Source organism: Pseudogymnoascus destructans, assembly GCF_001641265.1.
Source record: "Pseudogymnoascus destructans isolate 20631-21 unplaced genomic scaffold scaffold_40, whole genome shotgun sequence".
In the NCBI taxonomy this organism is placed as follows: domain Eukaryota; kingdom Fungi; phylum Ascomycota; class Leotiomycetes; order Thelebolales; family Thelebolaceae; genus Pseudogymnoascus; species Pseudogymnoascus destructans.
This window is the reverse complement of record NW_020167558.1, coordinates 35101-62297: the sequence shown is the minus strand read 5'-3', so window position 1 is coordinate 62297 and position 27197 is coordinate 35101. Positions and strand designations below refer to the sequence as shown.

Genomic DNA, 27197 nt, shown 5'->3' with positions numbered 1-27197 from the left:
ACCGAGAATCAGATAAAGAAAATAATCCGTTCTATAATTAATCCCGCACCCGTTCTCCTCATTACCGAAGTAAATTCATATTGTGCCAGGTAGCAGCCGCCGGACCCGACATTTCCCTAAGGCGTTACAAGCGTTGCATATGCGGATCCACTTTGCAAGTGAAAACGGTGCGTTGACGGGGCTAGGGGGTGGAGGGGATCGGGTGCGGGTCCGATCGTGAAGGTGGTAGAAAGGTGATCCTACTCCGTAGATGATCCGTGATCAGAGCTCCTTATCTGCACCTCGATGGATAAGGGATGAAACTGAGGGGAATGGGGCAAGGAGTGGTAGGGGAGGTAGAGGGCGGATACAGATAGGGGATAGTGATAGGGTACGTCATTGAGGGCGGGAATGGTCCGTATCTCGTCCTAGAGGGGCGATAGGGGGCGTATGGTGACGATGGTGTGGCTCGGGAGGGGCTTGGCGGCGGGATAGGAAGGGTGTTATTAGGGGGCTATGCAGTCGTCCCCAAGTTTGTTCCTGTTTCTACAGCGGCTTCTCCGGTAGGGGGATGCATTCACAGTAACTTCTGCGAGAAGCTGTCATGCTTCGGTATGTGATGAACTACCAGTCTTGGCTCGCGCGGGCAGCTATATGCGACACAGCATAGCATCATGCAATGCATTCAGGTCCGACAGACATGCTCACGTGGAGTCTCACCCCATCTTGGCCAGCGGCAGTATGGTGGTGAAGGTGATGATGATATGTTCATTACTCTACTAACTTCCTCCTCACAACCCCGCGGGAGGCGCAAATAAACGATCTTGAAACGGGGCGGCAGAGCACGGGTCTGCTTGAAGTTCCAAAGATGGCGGCGAATGGTAAGACGTTGCGGCTACGCGTTCGGTTCGCACGCCAAGCATTTACATGATGACCTCGTTGGCGACGTCCTATAACCCCGTTAGCACTCATCCACTCACTCACACCCCCAACAACCCCATGGTCTTGTAGAAGATGGGTAGTAAGTGGAAGGGGGAAAAAGACTCACCCTCTTCAACTCCTTGTACGGCAAACAAACACAGTTCTGCACCCTAACCTCCTCCCCAACCCCACACTCCTTCCCCAAAATCGTAATACTCTGCACCTTAACCCCATTCTTGATGATGCTCGTCGTATGGCTATTCACGGGAGTCGGCGTGCCCTCCACACGCGCCCACGCCCCAATGCGGCTGTTCCACCCGAGAATCGAGTACAGCACGCACGCATCGTGCTTAACCTCGCAGTTCTCCAGGACGATGCTCTCCTTGATGCGCACACCCGCGCCAATGACAGCGCGCGGGCCAATCGACACGTTCGGGCCCAGCTTGGCGGTTGGGTCGACCTGGGCGGTGGGGTGGATGAAGACGGGGGGCAGGATGTTTGCGGATGGCTTTGCGAGCTCGGCCGGGTTGGTCTGCCACGCCTTCTGGAGGTAGAGGGCGTTGGCTGGGACGGCAGAGCCAGCGGTTTTGATCTGGCGCCAGAAGTCCTTGGTCTCGTGTACGAAGAACTGTCTGCTGTCTGCGAGGTCGGCGAGGATGTCCTGCTCGAGGCGGAGGACTTCGTTCCTTGCCTCCTCGTCGTCGTTGAAGTAGGACGACTCGAGGTTCTCGGAGGAGGGGTACGAGTACAGGCGCGGGCGGTCGGAGCGGCGCTTGATGGCGCTGCGGATGGAGGGGAAGATTGTCTCGGTCGAGAAGAGGTACACGCCGCAGTTGATGAGGTTTGAGATGTGGGACTCGGGCTTCTCGACGTAGTGCAGCACGCGCTTCGAGTGCGGGTCCGACACGATGCAGCCGAAGTTCGAGGCGGCGTCCTCGCTCACGCGGGTGCCGAGGATGACGGCCTCGGCGTCGCGCTCCTCGAAGAGCTTGAGCATGTCGTTGAGGGGGAAGGAGCAGCAGACGTCGGCGTTGAGGACGAAGAAGCGCTCGGGCTTGCCCTTGAGGATGGCGTCGCGGAAGTGGTAGAGCCCACCTGCGGTGCCAAGGGCTTCGTACTCGCGCAGGTATTTGATGGTTAGCTCGGGGAACTCGTGGCTGGCGTCTTTGATGAAGTCGCGGAAGACGGTCTCGTCGTAGTAGCCGATCATGCACACTTCTTGGATGTCGGGCACTTTAGCAATGGCGGTCAGGCAGTGCCAGATGATGGGGTGGCCGGCGATGTCAAACAAGGGCTGTTGAGAATTTGTTAGAATTGAGACCTCGTAACTAGGGATTGCATAAGGGTAATTACCTTTGGGACATCAAGAGAAAGAGGTCTGAATCTGGTTCCCCTGGAGGGGCCGCCAACCTGTAAAAGCATCAATTACCTCGAACGGACACCGTATTCGCTGTGTGAGCTCACCAAGATGACAGCCTTGGTGTTATGGCCACCAGCACCTTGCTGCTTCTCTCTGTGTGGGACCTGGAGAGACATATTTGCTATGTGATCGTAGCTGCGCGCAAGGTGTTCCTGACGTGTGTGAACAGATATTATCGGTCGCCTTGTTGTCTGGAACATCCCACCGAGGCACAAGGGGCAGCTGGAAAAATGATGTTCCGATAAAGTATTGGTTCACGTGATAGGTTTGTTTTCATCGTGTTCCATTGTTGGTGGCCAGCCGCCGTTGGGTAATTTCGTACCAGTTTGGAGGTTTTAGATTTCGGTTTTTTAATTGACTATGTATCTCCCGCCGCAATAATTACATGATACTGACGCGAACAAGTACTGACTCGTGCTTGATAACGTTCTTGCGCGCACAGCAGTATTGTCTTCCAACCAAGACAAGAAAACCAAAAAAAATTTGACTTATACGAGAGAGTGGTTTTCACCGCCAGTCACGGCCTCATCACTTTCCACAGCAAAAATTGGTAGGGAAACCTGTGCGACCGTGAATGTATATGAAAAAAGGCCCCTGTGTTGCCTAATCAATACTTGGCTGCAGTAGCTGAGACAGATCGGGCAACAGCCTACAAGTTGGAATGATAGCTCCTTTGTACCTGTTCACGGTTCGAGGACGGAGGAACTCACTCTCAAGATAGCCGAGACGCCAAATTTTGGTGGTAACTGCATCAGCCGCCTGCGTCTGTCCGTGGACGACAAGTTAAGCTTAAATAAGCGCAGAACATCAAATCTCCCGCGACAGTCCGGAGGGTTGTCGTCTCCATTCTTCTCTTCGTAGTTATTGGGCAGGGGGCATTCTCTTCCTTGTATGACTTACGATACCCCCCACATACTTGAGATAAGTGTTGCAATGACGACTCCTTTGCGAAATATGATAGGCTTTCGAATCTCCGTCTGTTCCAAAGCTTCCTGCAATGCTCGGGGGGCTGGTATCCTGCTGTGCTGATGCAAATATAAATTGAGTGCATCTTCCTTCGATTGGACTTGCTTTACTTCTCTTACCGATTGCAATTCTGTGTTCGTATCTCTCCGACAAAGCGGCTCTTGTTGTGCAGTCCGTTCCATTCAAGTCAAGCCCTTAAGCCAAGTCAAATTCACTTCAGCTTCGATAAGGTCTGGATAATCCGGCCGAAGTTTATTTATTGGCTTTATTTCACTCAAACAATTATACCATCCATACATCAACCACCTTTTTACACATTTCATTCTATTCAATAGGCAGTGGTTTAGAGACCCACGTTGCCTTCGTATATTATACGGTGTGATACTTTGCCATAACTCTTTAGCTCGCGTCTATTTTTCTACAGACCTGTTCTTTTAGGTACACAATTTCCCTTTACTTTCAGTTGTTAGTTTACCTGCCCGGGACTCGACGTGAAATCTCCCACAACAAAGCCTCACGCTGAATGGGACTTATCTTTCCAACTTTTGTTTATCTCGCCCACTACATGGGACTTTCTCGCTCACACAACCTATTTCTATTATCTTTATACCATATGGCACAAAACTACTGAAGAAGACTAATTCCCCCCAGAACAAGTCTGTACTTTGCAACTTTCCATGTACAGCGTTAAGGCAGAACCTCCCTCAAGGTTACACCGAATTCCCAAGATGCCTCCAGCGAGATCAAATTACCAAAAGGCCATGGTGGACGATGTCAACATGGATGATTTTAATTCATCTTTCGAAGCCCATGGTCTGCCAGTGCCATCCAGTGATACTTTTAGGTTCACTGGAAATGGGTCCATCACACCAGCTTCTGAGTTTTCTCAGACCCTCCCTGGTATGTTCTACTCAACTCGTGTCACGACCTATTACTTACTATTTAGTTCTACCACCTATGCAACGATCGTCAGCTCCCTCCCAGGAGTCCGGGCTTCATATAGTCGGGCGCCGTGTTCAAGTTCTTGTCGATGCCATCAACGATATCCGAGGAATGGGTGTCGACTATCTTGTTGATCTACCTCAACTTGTCCTCGTCGGTGACCAGAGTGCAGGTGAGTCAACTCAGAACGCTTTGAACCGCGACAAGAACTGACAACTGGCATAGGGAAATCGAGCTTGATGGGAGCTCTTGCCGAGATTCACCTTCCTCAAGACTCGGGATGCTGCACAAGATGTCCTACCCACATTAAGACAGGCCATGCGGAGACGTGGAGTTGCAAAATCTCTTTGAACTTGTCGTACAATTATGCGCCGCGAGACCCCACTCGCCCAATTCAAGCGAATGAAGTCACCAAAAACAACCCCTTCCCGCCGTGGAGGGAGATGGCCCTGGTGACAAAAGAGTTTGTTGTCATCACTGATAAGAGCGAGCTTGAGGAGGCCTTGAGATGGGCTCAGATTGCTATTCTCAACCCCTCTAAGTCCCACAAATACTATGTGCCCAGTGCCCAGAACAACCTCTCTCCCAATAGGAATATGACAACTGAGGCCAAATTCTCGCCAAATGTGGTATCGGTCGAGATGTCTGGCCCGGGCCTTCCTCCGCTATCCTTCTTTGATCTTCCTGGGATATTTCAGAATCCTAGCCAAAAGGAAGATGATTATCTCGTCAAAGTTGTGGAGAATTTGGCAAAGAAGTACATCAAGCACCAACAAGCACTTGTTATTCACGCTCTACCCATGTCAGCAGATCCCACGACCTCGAGAGCTGGAAAGGTCATACGAGATCTGAAAGCCGAAAACCGAACCATTGGTGTTCTTACTAAGGCGGACTGTCTTCAGATTGGTCATTCCGATGCCCAGTTTAAGGAACTGCTGGAAGGGCGTACTCACATGGTTCAGCATGGGTATTTTGTCACGAAACAGATGCAGACTTTGAAGGGCTCAGCCCCCTTCAGTCGTGAGGGGGAGTACCATGCCAAATCGAAGCAAAGTGAAGAAGCATTCTTTGACGAGGCTTATCCTTGGTCCCATGCAGGATGGAAGGGATACCGCAATCGATGCGGGACCGAAAATCTGCAACGAGCTCTTTCGCAGAAGTTCGCTAATCAGATCATAGAGAGGTATGTATGAGATCTTACTACGGCTGGCTCCTGTTTAACTTTATGTTTGTAACATCAGCTCACATAACAACTAGTATCCCTCAAATCGAAGCGACTGTCCGCGCACGCTCCGAGCAGCTCGAAACGGAGCTTGCGAAGCTTCCTGAGCTGCCTACGCATAATATAAGCCAGGTTGTGCTCCAAGAACTCGCCAGGTTCGGTCAGCAAATGCAGGCTCTTTTGGATGGAACCGACTTTGGCCTCCACAGTTCGTGGAATGCGTTAAATAACCAACTATACGAATCTTTCCACGAGCTCCTGTTTCCCATGTTCATCATTAGGGACCCCCTGGATAGCGCTTCCGCCGTTACCCAAATGGAAATAGATGGTATTGAGGTCATCAGCCTCGAAGACGACAGCCCTGTTCTTGATAGAGGCACATTCGATCCGCCGTCTAACGGTCGCGCACCGCCTGCCAAAGAGGAGCCCCAAATTAGATCTCCAAAAAGATTTGCGAATGGTGCCGAGAAAAATCGCAGTATTGAAGAGGAAGTTCCTATCAACCCCTTTGCCAACTTTCAATCGAAAAGGCTGGTCGCAACCATTGGCGAGATTCGGATGACATTAGCAAGATACACCAAACCCGGGGCCCCAGGCCATATCGACTTCAGGGCAAAAGATGAGTTATGTATGCAAAGCGTGAAAGTCTGGAAAGGCCCAATCCAGAAATACGTCGAACTAGTCCTTGAAGTGTCTCAGCAACAGGCCAAGGGGATCTTAGACCAAGTCCTGTCCAAATGGATCCAAACGGAATTGTACAAGGAAGGACTCTGCCACCTTGACGAGTTCTTCAATATGTTCGAAGTGAGCATTAAGAAAACATGCGACGATATCCTCAGCCTTGAGTTTCATAAGCTTTTTACAATCAATAACAGAGCCTTTGATCACTACAAGGAAGTGGAGTTGAAAAAGATCAAGGATGCCCGCAGGAGACGACGCGCAACTATCCTGGCGGAACAGATGATGCGCGGTGTCAATGTTCGGGGAGACTACAACGCAAGGCGTAATGTACTTCAGCAGAAGATAAAGTGTATCAAAGATGAAGACCTCGGTGAAGATCCATTCAGGACCGAGATCGACGTAGCCGGGTTGGTTAGGGCCTATTATCTCACGGCGGCAGACCGCGTCTGCGATCAAATTTGCCTGAATATACATAGCAGCCTATTCAAGCAGGCGCAGGAGAGTATCTTCCGCTACTTAGAGGGCAAGCTCGGACTTGACCAAGGCAACAGTAAGTTTACTTTCCCGCATTCATTGTGCCGTGCTAACGAGATACTAGCTGAGCAGCGCTGTCGCGAGCTTATGGAGGAGGACCCCCAAAGCGCACGACGCCGCCGCGACCTCCAGCAGGAAAAGGCAAACCTGCAGGAGCTCACAGCTCGTCTGGTGAAACTCGCCGAAGATGACAGAAGCGCCTCAGTCTTCGAGGAGCGCACAAAGACTCCAGAAGTCAGTATGAGCATGTAATGTTATGGAGGATACTGTTGATTCGCTGCCTCGATTTTTCTTTCTCTTTCTTCCTGTTTGCCAACATCCTCGGAGCCACACAGTAAAAGCAGTGGCTCGGCGTTCGCCTGGTCTTGTCGCAGGGAACAAAACAATAATTGTGCAACAGCACGGCCAGGCCGGCTTGTCTGAAAAAAAAGCAGCGGCGTATGGGTTTCAGAATAGGCGTACATGCACTCAGACTAGTTAACCCGTCATAATAAATGCAAAACATCCTGAAAACGAGGTTTTTTTCTACTTCCTTTTCCTAGCCAGATCCCATCGTGCTTACGTCAAGCCACACCTGCACAGCCTCATCTGTCGACCGAAGTCTCCTTCCGCAGACCCCTGACCAGCTCAACTCTTGGATTACAAATACTGAAGTGTACGCGCATGCTTCCCACCGTAACCAACCTGCATCGGCCCCTTCCATCCACAAATCCCAAGGCACTCAATCAGCAAGCGCCAGCACTGCGACTGTGCCCTGTTCTCTGACTCCGGCTCGTTCTGACCTGACCGTACTGACGTCTCGCTGCCCCAGAGTGGGCCGCGCGTTAACTTTTGGTAACTTGTGCCTCGATTTTAACCCGTAGCTTGCAGGGTTACCAGGACATCGTCAGGCAGAGAGATTCGTGCAATCGGCCAATCGCGATAAGACAGCAAAGGCCTGACCTGTTTCGGGCTTGGGCGGGTATTTTGGGGGTTCGATCTTTCTTTATTGCTTTGCTGTGTCCCCGGTGCACTTTTTTTTGTAGAGCTTCAAACTATTTTTTTGTTGATGAGGCGGTATCTCTGATTGCTTTTTTGTCTACGCTGTGAAAGGATATCTTGTGGTGCATTCACAGCTGCTTGGAGTCGGTGAGAGCTTGCCGCTCATATACTACACCGCAACTTTCCGGCCGGACTACTAGACCAGTGCCTCCCAACAGCATTTTGGGTGAATGAAGCTGGTCCTCAGCCCGGGCCACTAGAATCTGGAAATTACGCACTATGGAGACAATAACGATCGTGAACAAGTCAGGGAAGATCGTGGGCACAGTACCAATAAAAGCTCCCTCCCTCAGAGCCACCTCAAGGAGCTAACGAGTCCACAGAGCAAGCACCTCCTCAACATATTCAAAGAAGCGAAATACGCATACCAAGAGAAGAAAGCCGAGATCCGAGCAGAGATACATGGCAAGAACGAAGAAAAGCTAGTGAGGAAGCTCGAGAATGCCAGGCTCGAGGAGTCCAGATCCGTAGGTTCGTCGAGGCGTTCACACCGCAGCCATAAAAGCCGCCGGCCGAAACACGAAGGCGAGTCGTCGAGGAGACCAGCCACAGCTCTTACGGAACGGAACCTAGCTGCTGCGTCTGAGGCGAGTGGAAGCGTGGCGGGCTCAAGGCATGGTGGGTCCAGACCAGCTACGTCGCATCGATCGCCAACAGTCTACCAAGCCCCATACCAAGCACCATACCAAGCACCATACCAAGCACCATACCAAGCTCCATACATCGAAGACTACAATGCCTCGAGACCTACCCTCGTCCGACACCACACCGATTTCCCTCCTCGATACGAGCCCGCGCCTATGGGGTACAACTATCACGACTATCCACCTCCACCACGGCGCTCCATGACCTCCCCGAATCCCAATCATGGCGATGATATCGATATGAACATGGCATATGGCGAACTCCCGCCCGACCTGGCTATGCAAGTTTACCCACAACAGCGAGAGCAGCAAAAACAGGAGTTAAACGGCCTTATGTCGAAGCTTGACCACTTGATGGTTGAAGCGCATTGCGTGCAACACACCGCTACTACTATTATCGCCTCATTACAAAAGAACCCCGACGCAATGGCAGCGGTGGCCCTTACACTCGCAGAGATCTCCAATGTTCTCACGAAGATGGGCCCAGGGTTCCTAGCCGCGATCAAGAGCTCCTCGCCAGCCGTGTTTGCACTCCTCTGCTCGCCGCAATTCCTCATCGCTGGCGGCGTCGCGGTGGGCGTCACGATCGTCATGTTCGGCGGCTACAAGATCATCAAGAAGATCCAGAAGGATATCAGCGACAAGAAGGAAGTGGACGAGAGCTATCGCATGGATGAAGCTATGGTTTTCAACGCAGATAACTACAGTATCGAGTCTTGGCGCCAGGGGATTGCGGAGGTCGGGGCGCAGAGTGTCTCGACCAGCGTGGATGGGGAGTACATAACCCCGAAGGCGGAGATTCTGCGCAAGCAGCGGATCAGGGACAGGGCAATAGAGGAGCGGTCTGGTGCGCCGCGATCGCCGTCGGTGGGCACGAGTAGTAACGCGAGCACGGTCAGGAGGAAGCCGGTGCCGGTGTATATGGATTCGAGCCGGACGGTGGTGACGGAGAGTGCGCGGACGGAGAGGTCGAGTCGGACGTCTAAGACGACTAAGAGTCGGAGGAGAGCTTCAAAATCCGAAGCGGGGAGGTCTGAGAGCACGGTGAAGCCGAAGAGGGAGAAAGAGGGGAAGGGGAAGAAACCGAAGAAGCAGTCGGCGATTAGTGTCCTGTTTAAGGGGTCGTCGTCGGTGAAGAAGGATAAGAGTGTCGTTGACAGTAAATGAGCGTGCGATACCAGAGCGAGCGGAAATACAGGGGAAATACACAGTGGGAATCTTTTTGGGGGTGTTCTTGGAGCAAGGGTTTTTTTTATATTATACGCATGGTTGCGAGACCATCCACCTCATCTATACAGATGCCTTTTTTATATAGAGGTACATATTTTGTAAAAAATACAGGAAATTAAATCCAAATGATTGGTGAAAAAGGGCGAGCTAGTCCCTACCGATACGCCGGTCCCAAATGCCAATTGCTCCCCATCGCCGCTACGATCTCCATATTCACAGTCCAGTGCGCAATCTTCCCAGCACAAACTTCCCATGACTCTAAGAAAAACAAAAGAATAGTCACTGCCAGCCCATTTAGACTCATATAAATGCCTCCATTTTCCCATTTTCACCTGCCTACATTATCGTTCCTATCTCCCATAATAGAATTGGAGCCGCATCGCTACGAACCTCGGCCCACCTTGCAGTTATAATCCGGAGAAACCATCGCAACCTACATTTTTTGCCCATAACCATTTCCCCCACGTCAACCCGATAATTCTTTCGCCGACACGGGTAGAGGAATGCGTCTGTAGATACGAAGCCACACTGCGCACAACTCCGCGCTCCTTGTCCAGCATGTCCTTCGACCCGTCGCAATGCGTGGGCGACTGCCCCTTCTGCACCATCAGCACCACCTTCGCCGCGACCCCCCCATCCGCGCCAGTAGCCTTCAACGCGGATCTGGTCACGCCATCCGCATTCGTGGTGCTCAGCACGCCGCTGGTGATGGCGTTTTTGGATATCATGCCGTTGTCGCCGGGGCACTTGCTGGTGACGACGAGGAAGCACCATGAGAAGGTGTCGGATGTGACGGATGAGGAGGCGAGGGAGTTGGGGTATTGGTTGCCGGTGCTGAGTAGGACGTTGGCGAATGCGACGGGGGTGTGGGATTGGAATATTGTGCAGAATAATGGTAGGTTGGGGCTGGCTGCATGTTGAAGCACCGGGGCGGGGGGGCGGTCGGCGGGGGGGTTATGGGGCAGATGGCTAATATGTGTGTGTTATAGGCGCTGCTGCTGCACAGGTTGTGCCTCATGTTCATTTCCATATTATTCCTCGACCGGCTTTGACGCCTGAACTTCGCAATAAGAGCTTTACTATGTTTGGGAGAGGACAAAGAACGGACCTCGATGAGGAGGAAGCCGCCGAGCTGGTTGAGAAACTCAGACAGGAACTGGCCAAGGAAACTGGGAAGCCGAAGATATAATTGCCACATCAGCTCTATCCAAAATGAAGTAGGTGGCTGGACGAATGGGATTGTACAACATAATGCCTCTCGGCGAGTGTCATTTATACGATAGTTTGCGTTAAAATTGGGGAATGGCGGATTAAACTTGGATCTACAAGCGCATGTTGCATAGATTACGGAGGGTTAGAGATGGGATTTCGGATACCGCGAGAGTTTATTTAGAATATTTGATAGCGATATTAGATGCCGTGAAGAGACACAATGTGGTACCTGGTGGTTACCGCCACCACTAACTAGCTTCCGTCGTAACCACAAAGCTGCCTCTTTGGAACTGTGTTTATCTCACCTCCACAACGTAACCACCTAGTCCTCGCAGCACTTCTCGAGCCATACATCTACCTCATCTCCATAACCCATCCACCTCGTCCTCCCACCTCTTCTTCCACTACCCCACCACCACCACAATGCCCAAAATGGAATACACCCCCCTCACCCCCACCCCCTCCCCCCCCCCATCCGCCCCCGCCTTATCATACACGGCGGCGCCGGCAACATCCTCCCCTCCAACCTCCCCCCCGCAGACCACCACGCCTTCACCACCGCCCTCCTCCACATCCTCGCCCGCACCCACGCCTACCAAACCACCTCCCCCCTCCCCACCGCCCTCGACGCCGCAACCCACGCCGTCACCCTCCTCGAGAACTGCCCTCTCTTCAACTCCGGCCACGGCGCGGTGTTCACCCGCGATGGGACTAATGAACTCGAGGCTTCGGTTATGGTGTCGAGGGGGCTGAAGAAGAGGGGTGTTGGGGTTATGGGGTTGAGTAGGGTGAGGAACCCCGTGGAGCTTGCGCGGCAAATGCTGTTACGCGGGGAGACGGACTTAGATTCCGGGAACGGGGAGCACCGCGGCCCTATGATCGCCGACGAAGAGGGGGTGCTGATGAACGCCAGCGGGGCACAAGGGCACTCCCAACTCTTCGGCCCAGGCGCCGAGCGCCTCGCCAAAGAATGGGGCGTCGATCTCGTGGAGCCCTCGTTTTTCTTCACACAGAAGCGGTGGGATGAACATGTTACCGGCCTGGAGTGGGAGAAGCAAGGCGGATGTGCGACGTGGGATGCGGATGTGTTTGTGAGCCAGGGGACGTGTGGGGCGGTGGCGCTGGATGCGGAGGGGGTGGTTTGTGCGGCGACGAGTACGGGGGGGATGACGAATAAACTTGCGGGGAGGGTGGGGGATACGCCGACGTTGGGGGCGGGGTTTTGGGCGGAGGAGTGGGAGGGGTTGTTAGAGGGGAGGGGGCGGTGGTGGAGGTGGAGGGGGCGTTGAGGGGGGTGTTGGCGGATTGCTTTCCGGGGTGGGGGGGGTTGGGTATTTGCCCTTGGGGGAGAGGTGGTGCCGAGGGGCGGGGATATAGTGGTGAGGGCGATGGGGATATCGGGGACGGGGAATGGGGATTCGTTTTTGAGGACCAATGCTGTGAGGACTGTGTCTGCTATTGCGAAGTATAGGGGGGATGGGTCGACGACGTCGCTGGGTGAGGCGCTGAGGGAGGTTACGGGACCTGGCGGGGAGTTGCAGAAGAGTGCTGGGAAGAGGTGGAAGAAGACGGGGGAGGGTGAGGGAGGAATGATTGGGATTGAGTGCGCTGTTGTTAAGGGGCCTGATGGGGAGGTTAGGGGGACTGGGGCGTATGTTTTGGCGGAGTATAACTGTGGTGGGATGTTTAGGGCGACGGTGAATGAGGACGGTAAGGCTGTTGCGAGGGTTTGGAATGAAGGTCAGTATGAGGGCCTGGGAGGGTACGAGAACGAAGGGAAGGAGTATGACCCTAGGGATTTGAAGAGGGAGAAGGCTTGACGGAGAACACAACATGTCACGCCAGTTGAAACTATACTGTACATAGATGCCACGGCTATAAGTTTCGAATCTGATTTCATTATCTTTTTAGCACAAGTATCCTTCTACACATATATATATATAATACACCGTTTCCCACCACCTATGCAAACAAACACGTTTTAAAAAATTCCCAGTCCAGTGTCTCGCAGATATGCATAGAAGAGTTGAGACGCGGTACGCGTTCGATGCGTATCGGAAGCAAGCTTAAGCCAGGGCTGGCATAGCCTTGCTGTCGGAAGGAGGAGGTGGTGGTGGTGGCAACTGTGAAGGAGTGTTAGCAAAAGTCGAAGTGAAAGGGGACAGAAATACGAACATCTAATCTCGTGTTCTCCGCCATCATCCTCTGGAATCCGATTCCGACACCCTCGATAACTGCGAGCAGGCAGGCACATCCTATCGCCGAGTTCCTCGCCGCCTTCATGCCGCCTCTAACAGCCAACGCGCCTCCCGTGAAAAATCCAGCAATAACTGCGAACGTGTCAGCACAACTCATCTCCCCAGTCGAAACTCCGTGCCAGGAGCACAGCACTCAGCGGTATGGAGAACATACTAGCATTATAGGGATCCTCCTTCTTGCGAATCCCCTTCACCGCGCAGTCAAAAGTCGAGAACAAGCCTCCCCAAACACCAAAGTTTCCACCCAGCACAGGCGCTCGCGCCTTGATAGCCGTGAGCGCACCGATCCTACGCTCGCCGTATGGCGAGTTCCTGAAGCCCTTGACACCGTGCCATACAGCGCCTCCGATGGCCTTGTCGGGGAGTCAGCAAAATTTCGATAACAAGGGGGACGGACGGGGGCGCCAGGGCTGTCTTACTCCCATGGAAAAGGCACCGCCGAAATCATTGAGTGCCACCCACGGACATGGGTCTCGGGTGTGATCCATCTTCTATAATGGCTGTATATGTCCCGCTTCTCAAATCCCCCCAAACTCCTCGAAGGCCTGTTGACGGACGGAAAGTTGCAAGGCTGGCCGGTTCGGTCGGCGTCGGAGAGTTGTTGGCTCCTTTCGGATTCGCGAAGGAGATGCGTGTGGGTTAGGTGGTATAGCGGCCTTGGTGATGAGAGATGGGGCCCGGGGGTTGTCGTCGTTCGGCGGATCGTGGGAAATTGTTAGATTGGCCCTTTTTTCGATGGAAGCAAGATGATGCGGCTTAGAATTTACTAGCGCGGTCGGAATGGTTGCCGGTAGGTTCCGCGGGTGTAAAAGGCTACGGACATTTTGGACATAGTTGGAATAAGCAAAAATGGTGGCTATAAAAATACAAATTTTACTATATCGCTGCTTCTGAGGCTTTATTAGAGGAAGCCGTTTGAGTTATAAAACATTTCTCAATTATAGGAGTCATATTCATGGTGCCAGGGACCTTGCGCCATCATGGGCGCAAGGTCCTAATGAGTCACGTGCTCAGGGATAGGAGGATGATCAAATTTGATAACTGACTTGTGTCTCATACTCTCCAGAAATCAAATCACGAATTTGAGACTTCCAAGATCTATCACGGACTCACCGCCCCCAGTCCTATCCATCCTCCATTCCCAACAGTTAAAAAACCCACCACCAACAATGATAAACTGTCAACACTGGTAGCTGTTCCATTGGGCACTTATCCAGCTATCGTGCGCTTTTCGAGGCCTTGGTTTGACAGGACGAGCTGCCCAGGATAAAAACAAAAATTATCAGTTTCTCTCCACCATGGCCACGCCACGTCTTTTCGACGTGGCACTCGACCTTGAAATGTCATCTCCCATATTACCCAAACTAAACAAGGCCACTGCACGATCAATTGCAGTTAGCCAATATATCTGTAGCAATGTTCCTGACGATCCTCAAACAATTACTTGGTAGCAACTTCCTTTATCCAGTTATGATAGGTAGTATACGTGGGGAGAGTCATGCTGGCTCTACTGCGCCATGTGAAACCCCAAAAAAAACATGGAGCAAACGGACTGGAGAATCGCTCCTGTCAAATGAACAAGGGGTTAGTCTGTCACTCTCTCTTTCCTCGAGAGACTCTGTATATAAATTGAGAGATTTCGCCATTAGCCCTGGTTCTTGCGCCATAAGGGTCCAGTGTCCAGCGTCCGTGATGCGAGAAAAGCTCTGAATTATGCCAACCCAAGCCACTACCCCCCAAGAATATCGTCGCCTTGAGCGGTGGAACGCCTGCGCAAGAACTAGCAGCTTCAGAGATTCTGCAATCGCTCGTCTGATGCCTCTGCAATATCGTAGTGTAGAGGGTCTGGTGGATCATGGGCCTTCACTCGACTCACTCCGCCGCTACTGGAGCAGCTCCAACACTAGTAGTAGTGATCAAGACAGTGGTAAGCAAGCTCCTTATATATTTCCTTTCGCCGCTCTTGTGGACAAATCTAGCTTCAATTTGTGATCCAGTCAATCTTCAAAGATCGAAGCCTTCGCATTTGTGCTCAAGTTCGCACGTATGTATTGAGACGGTGAGCCTTGATGTTTGTTGGTGGAGAGGCCAAAACGAATCGAGGTTCCCTACCTTGCAAACTTACCATCACCGAGAACCGACGTGGGGTTCGAGCCTCAACTCTACACAAATGGAACATCAAGGAGGGAGCTCCAAGAGAGGAGAACGCTCTCAGGGGCGCAATGTTTCTAACATAATTGCAGAAGAAGCTCTCAATACCCCATCCAGCGAAGATGGCGACCGACACATCACAGCGGACCGATCGACTCTAGCCCAGAGCGCATACGCAGACGAGTCATCGCCAGAGCTCTTTCACCGGGTCCAGCACGACAGCTCGATCCTTGCACTGACGGTTTCCGACAAATTCATATACGCCGGAACACAAGATGGCGACATTCTAGCGTGGTCGCTGGCTTCGTACGAACTCGTCGCCCGGATAAAAGCACACAAACGAGCCGTCCTCTGCCTCACTCTGTCGCAAGATGGCCAGCTCCTCTTCTCTGGCGCAGGAGACGCCATTGTCAATGCATGGTGCCCATACAGCCTCAAGCGCAAATACCACATCTACAGCACGTACGATGTTGGCGACATCTTCAGCGTGGCGTACTCGACCCAATTCCAAACCATATATCTCGGAGCGCAGAACACAAGCATTCAATGGTGCAGCCTGAAAGATTCGGATTCCAGGCAGACGCCGAATGAGGAGGGACACCCAGATAAGCGGAACCACAGGTTCTTCGACTCCAAGCAGGCTGGGGCGAAAGGGCCAACTCGCTCTGCGTCGCCTGGGCGCTCTGCTCAGTTGGCGACTGGCGGCGATATTCTCGAGATTGACCAGGCGCATATGAAGCACTACGCACACTTTGGATATGTATACTGCATGCTCATGGTGCGTGGTGCGAGCAGGCTGGTCGAGCCGGATGAGGAAATACTTATATCTGGTGGGGGTGATGGGTCGATCAAGCTTTGGAAGCTCAGCGAGGATCCAAATGATGTGATTGAGGAGATTGCTTGCCTCGGTGAAGATGATGCGGAGTCTGTGCTATCCCTCGCCTTGGATGGATCTTTCCTATACAGCGGAAAGCTTCGGGGCGTCATTGAGTTGTGGGATTTTGACACTAAGCAAAAGCTCCGGGTTATCAAGGCTCACAATGGGGATGTGATGGCTCTCCAGATGGGCTGGGGTTTCCTATTCAGTGCTGGGGCTACCGGATTCTCAAGGGTAAGTGTGGCTTGTCTCGTCCATTGGCAACTGGTACTAACAGAACCTCTAGAAATACAGTACCGTGCAGTATGGCCAGTACAATCGGAGCTCGGAAAACTTCTCCCAGAAGTATCAGTGCATGAACCGCTGGAAGAGCCATGAAGGCAAGGTTATGGCATCCGCGACAACCAACTACAACGGCCAGCGCTTCTACATTACCGGAGCTAGCGATAGCTCAGTATCGATTTGGAACTTCAGCGAAAGCCACCCCAGGGCCAACAGTGTTGGGGAATTCCAAGAAGACGTCCTTATTAAGTCACTGCAGGAATTTGTGTCCTACAAGACCATTTCATCGAGACCTGATCACGCCGAGGATTGCCGCCGCGGTGCCACTTTCTTGCGAAAGCTTTTCAAGAAGTATGGTGCGGAGACTGAGATGTTGAACACTGATAACCACCACAACCCGGTGGTTTTTGCAAGGTTCAGCGGGAAACAGGCCATATCTGCGAAGCGCAAGAAGATCCTGTTCTATGGACATTACGATGTTGTTGGTGCCGATGATAAGAAGGGAAATTGGATTATCGACCCGTTCCAGATGAAGGGCATCAATGGCTACCTGTATGGTAGAGGAGTGTCTGATAATAAGGGGCCTATAATGGCGGCATTGTACGCTGTTGTCGACTGCAAAAACGAAGGGTTGCTTGATTCCGACGTTGTATTTCTCATCGAAGGCGAGGAAGAGTCTGGGTCGAGAGGGTTCATGGAGGCTGTCAAGCGCAACAAGGAGCTTATTGGAGACATCGACTACATCTTACTTGCAAACAGTTACTGGCTCGATGACGACGTTCCATGCTTGACATACGGTCTTAGAGGTGTCCTCCACGCCACCATCAGCGTTGACAGCAACCACCCTGATGTCCACAGTGGTGTTGACGGAAGTTTCATGATGGATGAGCCGCTCTTCGATTTGACGTCCATCCTCTCAGAGTTGAAGGGCCGCCACAATCACATCAAAATCCCAGGGTTCTACGATAATATCCTACCAGTGACGGAAGCCGAAGAAGCCCGCTACGACGATATTACAGATACCCTAATCCGCCGAAACCCCGAGCTGGGACCAGCCTCCGCCCTCAAAGCATCGCTAATGGCTCGATGGCGCCAGCCCAACCTAACAGTCCACCGCTACAAAGTCTCCGGCCCCGAAGGCTCCCTCGTATCCTGCCACGCCAGCGCCGCCATCTCTCTCCGCCTCGTCCCAAACCAAGAAGTAGAGGATGTCATCGAGTCCCTCAAAACCTACCTCAACGCCGCCTTCCAAGAACTAGACACCCATAACCATCTCACCATTACCATCGACAACCAAGCCGAGCCTTGGCTCGGAAACCCCGATAACGCTATCTTCCAGACTCTCGAAAAGGCAATCATGGAAGTCTGGGGTCCCATCGATCCTCCTACCCGGCCCTCCCCCCGCAAAGACACACCGAAACCACAGAGTGCTATACAAGCCAGCCCAAGCCTCAAACCAACGCCCGCTACGGCTAACCTCCTCACCAATGGCAACGATCACACCTCTCTCGCGAACATGCGTGAGCCTACGCTCCCCGCTGACGGCGACGAGGCGCCAAAGGGGAGGAAGCCGCTGTATATCAGAGAGGGCGGCAGTATCCCCAGCATCCGCTTTTTGGAGAAGGAGTTTGGGGCACCCGCGGCGCATCTGCCGTGCGGGCAGGCGAGCGATAGCGCGCATTTGGATAATGAGCGGTTGAGGTTGACGAATCTGTTTAAGAGTCGGGAGATCTTTAGGAAGGTGTTTGTGGAGCTTCCTAAGAAATGAGGAGGGGGGAAGGAGTAGGACATTTGTTTGGATTTTTATGTCTTTGTTTAGTGTGCAGTGGGGGTGGGTAACTATGCGTTCCTCGGGTGTGGCGCTTTTAGATAGGGCTTGGTTGGATCTGGATAAGCCCTTTGGAGTTTTCAGGCTGGCGGACTTGTTTTCAGCGGGTAGGGCCGGTGGGATGTCTGTTCTCAGGTTAATGTAATATTAGATGAACACCGGCGATTCGCGGAACACGAGTTCGCATGCCCATATGAACTCCTTGTGCTCCTTTATGTTCTTGCCACGGTATTCAGGTGGGCATGCGAAGGCTAGCATGGTTACGGCGTTGGGGGTAGGTCGACTGGCTCCCTTCTTCGTCGTCGGATTCAGAGCCGGCCTGGCGTTTTGACGACGATTCAGACCGTTGAGGTGGGGCTCGCGAGGGCTGACTGTGGTTCTCGTCGAGGTCCCCCCGTTGGAGCTGGTATTCGAGTTCATCGATGCGGGCTTGAACCGCTCGCTGTTCGAGTTGCTTTCTTAGTTACGCTCTCGTTGGAGCAGGGCTTCTAGTGGGTCCTGCTCGTCGTTCTCCGGGTGGGGTTCTCCTCTCCCAACTGCCTCGCTCTCAAGGTCTGTCGACGGTGAGTCGTCCCTCCGTTCGTAGGTAGTTGTTAAAAACTAGCCGCTGGCTTCCTATTGAAGCCAGCTCCGTCCTACATATACCCTTGTGCCGTGCTCTCCTTGAACCAAGGCCTTAGCGACTTTGGTACTCCTCTTGGTTATCCTTGGTATCCTCGGCCGGAGCCCCTGACCGTGACAATTGTCGATATGGAAGAGCAAGCGCCCCTTTGTGCGAGGATTCGAAACTGAGTAGTACACTTCTAAATGTCACTGTAGGAGAGTACTACTGACTTCTCCAACCCAACCAATATTCCAGGCCAAGCTGCCTATTCATGACAGATGGGACGACTGTCTCGTAACTCATTGTATACGTCGGTTTTTTGTTGTCTTCCATACGAAATGCGGTCGGTTGCCATCGTCTCCCCAAACCCTTCGTCTTCCCCGGACACGACAATTATGGATAGGATAGGATTGGATTCTTTGCTGTTTCAAAGTATATTATGGAAAATTTGAATTTACTCGATATATTTGGGGCTACAGTACATTAGATGCCTATTTCTTATTTTTTGTGCAAGTTCTGTTGTAACGGACGTACTTTGTCGTGGGCCATACCAACCAATCACCATAGCACCCGGTTCCGGAAAATACTTTAGCCGAAATACGGGTAAGCTAACTTAAAGATGAATAAGGCACTGGTCACTACTCCCGCTCTTCCTTTCGACAACCCGATGCCCGATGGCCAATACCAGCCCCACCGATTACAAGAAACTCTTTTTGCAGGCCGAAGAGCGAGAGAAGCAGGAAACAGAGAGACGGAAGCAAGCTGAAGAGTGAGAAAAAAATGCTAAGGATAAAGAGAGACAGGAAAGGGAGCGCAATCAACGAACGACTTTTGCAGAACTCATGCGCTTCTGCCACAGTTTACTCTCCCGATCGTTGAGAGTCGAATCACCATCTCGCTCGACTACAGGGAACATACCCCTTCCCACCGGTAAATATTGCCCCACACGACTAGCACTGTGGACCGATTGTTCAGCTCGACAGCAAAAGATCTACAGCTCTGTGTGCAACTACCTCCAGCCTTCCCAGGAAGCCCGAGCACGTTTGTTTACCCCCTTGATTGCGCTTGAGGAGGATGCAAGACGATTCGGTCTCCGTCCAATTAGCAGTGAACAAGGTCTCGAGAACTACGAGCGAACTGCCGTGGAAGATCACGTCCGTGATATAATTGCAGAGCTATGCAAAATCGACGCTGCCCGAGACGAATTCGGACTTGAGATGGAATCTGGTTCGACAATCACACCAACTCTTTCAATCCACGCGGCGGTAGCGAGGCAAATGCAGACCAACCATCAGGCATACATCGCCCCCGACCCGATCAGTTCTGCATCCACCGAGTCGACGGCAACACTAACACCCTCCTCACTACGGTCGAATACAAGCCTCCCCACAAGCTTTCTATGGAAGCACTTCGCGTGGGGCTTAGGGAAATGGACTTATGGAAATGCATGGTCAGATCAAACAAAATCACGACGAATCACGCGGAAAAACTGAAATACAATGCAGAGCGGCTCGTGTGCTCCGCCATTGTCCAGGAATACCATGTGATGATTCAGGAGGGACTCGAGTACTCTTATATCACTAACGGGTCGCCTGTGTCCTTCTCCGCGTTCCATACGATGATCCTAGCACATTGTACTACTTTCTCTGTGATCCTAACAGCAAACAAAGTCTCCAAGAGCCGAATACCTCCATCGCCAGGGTTCTGTGTCTGTGTCTGATGGCGTTCCATTCCCCTGTTCGTGACCAGGAATGGAGAAATACTACACAGTCGCGTCTTTATTTGTGGACAACTAGCTTCGACCACGCTCGTTCTCAGATCCCTAAGGAAGTCTTAGAGCAAATCACTCTGCACTCCGATAGTACCAACTCAGAGTATGTAAGTCCAGAACCGGGTTCGGACTACCAACCATTATCGCCTCCACTAGAATCTCCAACAGCAGGTCGCCGAGTGCCCACGAGGTCTCAAGCCAGCTGTGCCCCATCAGATGTCCGACACCGGATTCAGTCGCCAGAATCGTCAGGCTCCGACTCGAATCAAGCGACCGCACGCAAACGAGGCTTCAGCCAGGTCACATCTTCCCCTTCCGCGCAACGAGCGGCTCGTCAACGCGAGGCTGGGAAAGATCAAGGCAGCCATTCGAAACGCCATGATGCACAGTTTTGCACCCAGAGATGTTTATTAGGGCTGCAGACGGGAGGTATCCTAGACGAGTGTTGTCCAAACGTGAAGCTTCATCGTCGGGGTCAAGATTTCATCAAACACCCCATCACCTCGGAGGATTTGATGGGTTTACTAAAAGCACAACTAGACGAAAACATTGACCGATGCATACCCCTTGGAAATTGCGGGGCATATGGTGCGCCGTTTAAACTCATTTGTGCTAAATACGGCTATGTTGCCTGTATTTGTGTAAAAGGGGGGAGCTTACCTGGTTTGTTCTTGCCCACTGGCGGCTTTTAGCAACAAGGCCAGCACAAAAGGGGGTGTAGGCAAAGCCTTCACTAATGGCCTTTATAGCTGTGGTAAGACGGAAGGCCCTCTCGTCCATTACTCGATGCCATAACGCATCAAGAAGTTAGAGGATTGGGAGCTCCCAGTCCTCTACAAGCGCCTTGTTGATGCTCTCTACAATATTAGAGGTGTCATGGCCGTATCGGCGGCCAGCAAAGTGGGCTTCTGCCCATTTAGCTATGTTAGTAGCACGTAGCCAAGCTGCTGCTTCTGGCTTCGTCTCCTCAAGCCTCGCCAGTGCATAGTCACAATCTTGGGGCGTTTGAGCCCTCGCCACAGCCCAGAACATTGAGGCGACGCTAGTGTAGCCAGCCTTCTCAAAGTTGGCTAAGATGTGAAGGCAACACCATGCAGTTTCCACCACAGGACCAAGGATCCTCTCAGCCTCAAGTAGGCCCTTATCACAGTCTGAAATGACCGTGCAAGCCTCCGTTGAGACTTGAGGGATCGCCCATCGAAGATGGAGGAAAAACCACTCCCACGACAAGCGGTTCTCCGACTCCACCACCCCCCATGCCAGCAGTGTGTTGTGGCCATTAGCATCGATGCCAACAGCAAGGAGGAGGGTTTGGATGAAGCTGTAATGGTGGGTGCACCAGATGTGAGAATCTAGCCACCCAAGGAAGGGATGAATTTACTAAGACAACACACTGTCTTAGGAAAAAGAGCCAAAGGGTCGTAGCTTAGACTATTCCACAACGCAGCAATCAGGTGTGTGATGTAGTGAAGTGGTTCAGACAAGTTGCAACAAATGTTGAGTCTGGGAACTCAGGGGTAAGTCAGAGGTTAACACCTCACTGACTTTTCAGAAACAAGGAGTAACAAGATCAATGCTTGGAAGCTTGGAAAAGACGTGGAAGTATGTGATAGTCGATTTACTGTATTGTCTGCTTGCCCTTTCTTAAGGAAAGGGCAATCCTATTTATGCTAAAGGAGTGTAGTTCTCTCATTTTCCAAGACTTTCCATGACTTACCAGGCTTGGTAACTGTAGTCGACATAAGAGAATCCCATAGAACCATCTCTTAGGTTCGTAGCCTATAGGAAGTAAAAGGAGGTCCAAGGTCAGAGTACCCCTATAGACAAATTATGTCATAGACAAATTATGTCATAACTTAACCAATCTTGTGGGTAACTAAAGAGCGATGACATGTAATGAATCATAGAGGTTCGTAGGAGCTTTTAGAGCTATCGTTCATGCTCCTAGGCCTCTAGTTGGTAGAGATATATCATGTGGTAGTATGAGTGATGTCATGTAATGAATCATAGAGGGTTGTAGAGATATGCTATGTGGTAATATCGGCCCAGTAACTAAGGAGCGATGATGTGTAATGAATCATAGATGGTTGTAGCAATCGTTGAGTAGTATTGCTCTTGTTGTTGGTGTGATAAGCCAAAATATGTATAGTGACTTGTAGGTTTGAGGAGGAGATTTCCAAGTTTGCTCTTGAGTTTGATAGCAAACTGAGTGCAACGAATGTCAGTATGACAGAAGCGGCCCTTTAGAAAGGTGCCATCAACAGCAACAAAGCGGCGGAGTGTAATGGTGGGTGCACCAGATATGAGAATCTAGCCACCCAAGGAAGGGATGAATTTACTAAGACAACACACTGTCTTAGGAAACAGAGCCAAAGGGTTGTAGCTTAGACTATTCCACAACGCAGCAATCAGGTGTATGATGTGGTGAAGTGGTTTAGACAAGTTGCAACAAATGTTGAGTCTGAGAACTCAGGGGTAAGTCAGAGGTTAGCACCTCACTGACTTTTCAAAAATAGAGAATAACAAGATCAATGCTTGGAAGCTTGGAAAAGACGTAGAAGTATGTGCTAGTCGATTTACTGTATTGCCTGCTTGCCCTTTCTTAAGGAAAGGGCAATCCTATTTATGCCAAAGGAGTGTAGTTCTCTCATTTTCCATGACTTTCCATGACTAACCAGGCTTGGTAAATGTATTAGAAATCAAGTGCGACCCACAACTAGCTTGCTAATCATGTAGTGAACGTAAGAGAATCCCATAGAACCATCTCTTGGGTTCCTAGCCTATAGGAAGTGAAAAGGAGGTCCAAGGTCAGAGTACCTATAGACAAATTATGTCATAACTTAACCAATCTTGTGGGTAACTAAGGAGCGATGACGTGTAATGAATCATAGAGGGTTGTAGAAGCTTCTAGAGCTATCGTTCATGTTCCTAGGCCTCTAGTTGGTAGAGATATGCCATGTGGTAGTATTGACCCACCCCCTTAAGGAGGAGATTTTCTTAATAACTTGTTCAATGAGTGTCCAAATGATATGCCGTGATGTATGTAGCATAAACAGATGTAGTAGAAGAGTTTGCAGCAATCGTTGAGTAGTATTGCTTCTGTTGTTGGTGTGATAAGCCAAGATATGTATGGTGACTTGTAGGTTTGAGGAGGAGATTTCTAAGTTTGCTCTTGAGTTTGATAGCAAACTGAGTGCAACGAATGTCAGTATGACACGGAGGAGTCGGAAAGTGCTTTGCGATTGCATAGGGCAGACAAAGATCTGACCAAAGCGGCCTATAGCTTAGTTAGCTAGGAAAAGAGGGGGAAACAAGGGGGCTTACCTGTCTCAGGGTGGATCTGAAGATCCACGTATACTCCAGGAGACTTCTCTTGGAGGAGGTCTCGGTATTCTGGTAGCAGCTGAAAGCTGCGCTGGTGTGCACTGATATCCTCATCAAGGAGGCGTTGATGACAGAGATGGGCTACTCTGTAGCTAATCTCCTCACCAAATCATACCCGTAGGCACTCCTGGATCTCACGAGGCTTCGTAGCCTTTGTGATGTTGGGTCCGCATTTGCAGCAGCCCCTTTCTTTAGCACGCCGCGGCCGAGGCAGTTGTGCTCGCTCTCCTTGATGGCAAGAATGAGCAAACCATCATCCCCCTTCTGGCACAAACCTTCCAGTTGCAACTCTCTTCTGCACAGCAGTACGTAGCTGCAAGGGGGGTCTTCTTCGGTGTCCGGAACATGAACTTGTCACAGATCGCCCAGTTGCTAAGGGCTCTCTGGAGGTCTGCCCAGGTTTCAAAGGCAGACCCGTCTTCAGGCACTTTGAGGTGGCTTGACGAAGCCATCTTATGCCACAATGAGGGCGGCGGCTGGCGAATCAGCAGGACGGCGAGGGAGGTAGCAGTCAGGTGAGTGTTGTACAATTATCACTTTCGAAGAGCTGGCGGTGAGCGTCACGTGGTGGCTTATTAATCACGACAGGGTAGAATTTTCATTACGGTCAAATTACAGGGTATAATTTTCATTTACCGATAAATTTATGGGCAAAAACTCTATATACCCAGTTCCATCCCACGTGACCCACCCAAGCCCAATCTAGAAACTCCCCCCATTCTCATATGTGCCTGGCGTGTCCGAGCCAGCCCCGACAATGAGCAATGGAAGCTCGTCGTCAGGGCTGGCTCGGACACGCCAGGCACAGCCCTCCTCAGGACAAACGGCGGTTGCCCCGTCTTTGTCCCTCCTCTGGAGCCACCAGGAGAACTTCTCCTTGACGGCCCAGTCGTCCAGGGCGCGGGACAAAATGTCCAAGTTGAGGAACTCGCTATCGTCGACAGGGGCAGTGAGTTCAGCTAGGAGGCGGGGGAGTTTGTGCCTCGCGCGAGGGCTCCCGAGGGGGGTTTCGAGGGGGTCGGAGGAGGGAGGGAGCCTGGGAGGTGTCAGCGGGGTTCTGTGGTGGAGGGGAGTGTTACGATGGTCACAGAGGTCAAGAAGCCAGTCCGGAGAATAATAAGCTAGATTGAATCTAAAGAGAGAAGAAGAAGAAAAAGGAAGGAAGGTGAGGCTATTCCTCGTAATATACAGTTGTCCGCTTAGCGGTTGTAGCCTTGGTGGCTAAGGCTGCAACCATAACAACCATAACAAGCTGTAAGCTATAATCGTAACAGGGAGGAAGGGAAGAGGGAGGAGGTTTGGGGGTCTCAATTGACCCCCGACTTACCGTGCAATTGAACTGGTATATTGCCAGCTCAATTGCTTCAAAAAGGCCATATGAGAGCATGTACTCTCAAATGAGAGTACGACTCTCATTGGCTCGTTAACCTTTCCAAAGGAGGGTTAGCAGCCAACTGGGTAGATGGAGTTTTCTCATCAGTTTACTGGGTACAGTAAAAATACGATAAGTCAATGCCTCAGATCCACAAAAATATATCGAGTTAATGCATATATCGAGTAAATGTATTACACGTGATTAAATTAAAAATTGAAGCTATTTACATAAACCATGAGTCTATGTAAATAGCTTCACCTTTGTGAATTGGCTTCAAGAAGCCTTAACTGTCTATCAAAACATTCAAAAGAATGTAAGAACGTTGGTGCTTCTGAGGTGTCACTATTCCCAGATTCCGTAAACTCAATCAGAACTTGAATGGCGTTAATCGCAGCTTGTGTAGTTGGCACAGGCTGTGAAGAAGGCTCATCCTCTTCCTCATCATCTTGAGTGGTATCTGGGACGTATTGTGACATGATATCCTCAAGAATAGCATCCCCCCCCTGAAAATCCTCCCACCCCTCTAACTCTTGTATATCCTCATCGACTGGATTTAAAAAGCTCGAAAGATCCATAGCATCATGTACATTCCCAGCTTGTTGTACTTGTTGATAGAGATTGGTAATATCAGGAAGAGGTTGTGAGGGTAGTTGAACTGGCTTTTGAACAATCGTACTCTTTCGAAAACAGTTATAGATTGTCGAGTTTGTAAGGTCGTGATTCCAGGATCGAAGAAGCCATCGAATAGCAAGTCGTATATTCATCGTTTGGACAGGATCTTCATTCCTTTCAAAAGCTTCAAGGATATAAAGGAGCCATTGTCGACGGTAATGAGCTTTGACAGAGGCAATGATACCTTGATCTAGGGCTTGAAATCGACTTGTTGCATTTGGAGAAAGCCAGATAACTCGGATATTCGCAGAGGGTGGTGTCGATTCGAGGGACTTGATATGTGCTGAAAAGTTGTCCATGGTGAGAAGAACCTCCCGTGTTGTACCAATACGAGCATAAAAAGCCCTTAACCATTCTGCCATAATAAACTGATTCATCCAAGCCTTCTTATTCCACCTCCAAACCCCTCCCATTGCTATGACGTCAATGTTTCGTAAAGCTCGAGGCGTTTTCGCCTTGCCAATAAACCAAGGAGGACATCGATCAGTACCAGCAGCGTTACAACAGAATACGACAGACATCCTTGCCTTGTCCATCTTCCTTCCTACTCGAGCCTCCATTGTAGAAAGCCCACAAGATGGCATCATCTTCCATATAAACCCGTCTCATCCATGTTATAAATGTTGTCCTCTAAATACTCCCCAGCCACTGTCTGAATAGCCCTCATTGTTACGATATCAAGTGCGCCTTGCAGCTCGAGTGGGGGTTCAGGGGTGTGGGGAGCTTTCCGGGGTTGGAGCGAAGTTTTCAGTTGTGGAGTGAATTCTCAGAACTGGTCTCGCTAAAGAGAATTCACTCCACAACAACATAGCTGTATATAGATCGAGCCACTGCTCGAGTGCTCCTCTTCTCTTTCCTTTCTTCTCTAGATTGAGTTTAATTCATAATACCCAACTGGCGCTGTATGCCTTGGTGAACCGTGACACTCATCACGTCCTCTGCTGTCTCACTGACTGATGCCCCTTCTTCTTGCCTCTTTCTATTCCGGATGTTGTGATGTAGACAAAATTTCTGTATCCAAGCAATGCTAAACTCTGGCGAAGGCTTCCCTTGATATTGTGGTAGTTGTGACCAAATTCGCTTTGCCTTCTCTTTGTAATGGTGGGTGCACCAGATATGAGAATCTAGCCACCCAAGGAAGGGATGAATTTACTAAGACAACACACTGTCTTAGGAAACAGAGCCAAAGGGTTGTAGCTTAGA

The 27197-nt window shown here is 51.0% G+C and overlaps 11 protein-coding genes across 11 annotated transcripts; 7 read left to right on the top strand and 4 right to left on the bottom strand.

Moving 5' to 3' along the window:
• Positions 1-377: 377 nt before the first annotated feature.
• On the bottom strand, positions 378-2500 carry PSA2 (Proteasome subunit alpha type-2). Its single transcript, XM_024472733.1, has 4 exons — positions 2365-2500; positions 2254-2310; positions 1028-2194; positions 378-929 (listed from the first exon to the last, which is right to left on the bottom strand). The coding sequence occupies exons 1-4, from the start codon at positions 2434-2436 to the stop codon at positions 903-905; spliced, it is 1323 nt and encodes a 440-aa protein (XP_024319717.1). The 5' UTR covers positions 2437-2500; the 3' UTR covers positions 378-902.
• Positions 2501-3963: 1463 nt separating this feature from the next.
• Positions 3964-7189, top strand: VC83_09288 (uncharacterized protein; the record flags this gene model as incomplete). Its single annotated transcript, XM_024472732.1, has 5 exons — positions 3964-4186; positions 4233-4400; positions 4454-5411; positions 5486-6681; positions 6730-7189. The coding sequence occupies 5 exons, from the start codon at positions 3964-3966 to the stop codon at positions 6915-6917; spliced, it is 2733 nt and encodes a 910-aa protein (XP_024319716.1). The 3' UTR covers positions 6918-7189.
• An 81-nt stretch (positions 7190-7270) lies between these two features.
• Positions 7271-9517, top strand: VC83_09287 (uncharacterized protein; the record flags this gene model as incomplete). Its single annotated transcript, XM_024472731.1, has 2 exons — positions 7271-7973; positions 8030-9517. The coding sequence occupies exons 1-2, from the start codon at positions 7926-7928 to the stop codon at positions 9515-9517; spliced, it is 1536 nt and encodes a 511-aa protein (XP_024319725.1). The 5' UTR covers positions 7271-7925.
• Positions 9518-10138: 621 nt separating this feature from the next.
• Positions 10139-10769, top strand: VC83_09286 (uncharacterized protein; the record flags this gene model as incomplete). The annotated part of the gene is made up of 2 exons (XM_024472730.1): positions 10139-10475; positions 10570-10769. The coding sequence occupies 2 exons, from the start codon at positions 10139-10141 to the stop codon at positions 10767-10769; spliced, it is 537 nt and encodes a 178-aa protein (XP_024319724.1).
• Positions 10770-10831: 62 nt separating this feature from the next.
• VC83_09285 (uncharacterized protein) lies at positions 10832-12081 on the top strand (the record flags this gene model as incomplete). The annotated part of the gene is made up of 2 exons (XM_024472729.1): positions 10832-10862; positions 11333-12081. The coding sequence occupies 2 exons, from the start codon at positions 10832-10834 to the stop codon at positions 12079-12081; spliced, it is 780 nt and encodes a 259-aa protein (XP_024319723.1).
• Positions 12082-12176: 95 nt separating this feature from the next.
• Positions 12177-12683, top strand: VC83_09284 (uncharacterized protein). The gene has a single exon (XM_024472728.1). It carries the CDS (start codon positions 12181-12183, stop codon positions 12610-12612), a length of 432 nt encoding a protein of 143 aa, XP_024319722.1. The 5' UTR covers positions 12177-12180; the 3' UTR covers positions 12613-12683.
• On the bottom strand, positions 12684-13903 carry TIM17 (translocase of the inner membrane). The gene is made up of 4 exons (XM_024472727.1): positions 13470-13903; positions 13205-13403; positions 12968-13122; positions 12684-12915 (listed from the first exon to the last, which is right to left on the bottom strand). Exons 1-4 carry the CDS (start codon positions 13536-13538, stop codon positions 12859-12861), a joined length of 480 nt encoding a protein of 159 aa, XP_024319721.1. The 5' UTR covers positions 13539-13903; the 3' UTR covers positions 12684-12858.
• An 822-nt stretch (positions 13904-14725) lies between these two features.
• Positions 14726-19261, top strand: VC83_09282 (uncharacterized protein). The gene is made up of 2 exons (XM_024472726.1): positions 14726-16312; positions 16365-19261. Exons 1-2 carry the CDS (start codon positions 14906-14908, stop codon positions 18126-18128), a joined length of 3171 nt encoding a protein of 1056 aa, XP_024319720.1. The 5' UTR covers positions 14726-14905; the 3' UTR covers positions 18129-19261.
• Positions 18336-18608, bottom strand: VC83_09281 (uncharacterized protein; the record flags this gene model as incomplete). The annotated part of the gene is made up of 1 exon (XM_024472725.1): positions 18336-18608. One exon carries the CDS (start codon positions 18606-18608, stop codon positions 18336-18338), a length of 273 nt encoding a protein of 90 aa, XP_024319719.1.
• Positions 19262-19466: 205 nt separating the features above from the next.
• Positions 19467-20977, top strand: VC83_09280 (uncharacterized protein; the record flags this gene model as incomplete). The annotated part of the gene is made up of 5 exons (XM_024472724.1): positions 19467-19561; positions 19630-19722; positions 19790-20242; positions 20463-20670; positions 20720-20977. 5 exons carry the CDS (start codon positions 19467-19469, stop codon positions 20975-20977), a joined length of 1107 nt encoding a protein of 368 aa, XP_024319718.1.
• Positions 20978-24649: 3672 nt separating this feature from the next.
• VC83_09279 (uncharacterized protein) lies at positions 24650-25324 on the bottom strand (the record flags this gene model as incomplete). The annotated part of the gene is made up of 2 exons (XM_024472723.1): positions 24650-24983; positions 25275-25324. 2 exons carry the CDS (start codon positions 25322-25324, stop codon positions 24650-24652), a joined length of 384 nt encoding a protein of 127 aa, XP_024319736.1.
• Positions 25325-27197: the final 1873 nt, after the last annotated feature.

Excerpts from the sequence above, each read along its gene's own strand:
- PSA2 (XM_024472733.1), bottom strand. The coding sequence starts at position 2,436 with ATGTCTCTCCAGGTCCCACACAGAGAGAAGCAGCAAGGTGCTGGTGGC. Across the intron at positions 2,311-2,364 it reads ACACCAAGGCTGTCATCTTG|GTTGGCGGCCCCTCCAGGGG; the intron begins GTGAGCTCACAC and ends ATGCTTTTACAG. Across the intron at positions 2,195-2,253 it reads TTTCTCTTGATGTCCCAAAG|CCCTTGTTTGACATCGCCGG; the intron begins GTAATTACCCTT and ends AATTCTCAACAG.
- VC83_09284 (XM_024472728.1), top strand. The coding sequence starts at position 12,181 with ATGGGGATATCGGGGACGGGGAATGGGGATTCGTTTTTGAGGACCAAT.
- TIM17 (XM_024472727.1), bottom strand. The coding sequence starts at position 13,538 with ATGGATCACACCCGAGACCCATGTCCGTGGGTGGCACTCAATGATTTC. Across the intron at positions 13,123-13,204 it reads GGAGGATCCCTATAATGCTA|TTATTGCTGGATTTTTCACG; the intron begins GTATGTTCTCCA and ends ACACGTTCGCAG. Across the intron at positions 12,916-12,967 it reads CGGAGAACACGAGATTAGAT|TTGCCACCACCACCACCTCC; the intron begins GTTCGTATTTCT and ends ACTCCTTCACAG.
- VC83_09282 (XM_024472726.1), top strand. The coding sequence starts at position 14,906 with ATGGGCCTTCACTCGACTCACTCCGCCGCTACTGGAGCAGCTCCAACA. Across the intron at positions 16,313-16,364 it reads GGGCTACCGGATTCTCAAGG|AAATACAGTACCGTGCAGTA; the intron begins GTAAGTGTGGCT and ends CAGAACCTCTAG.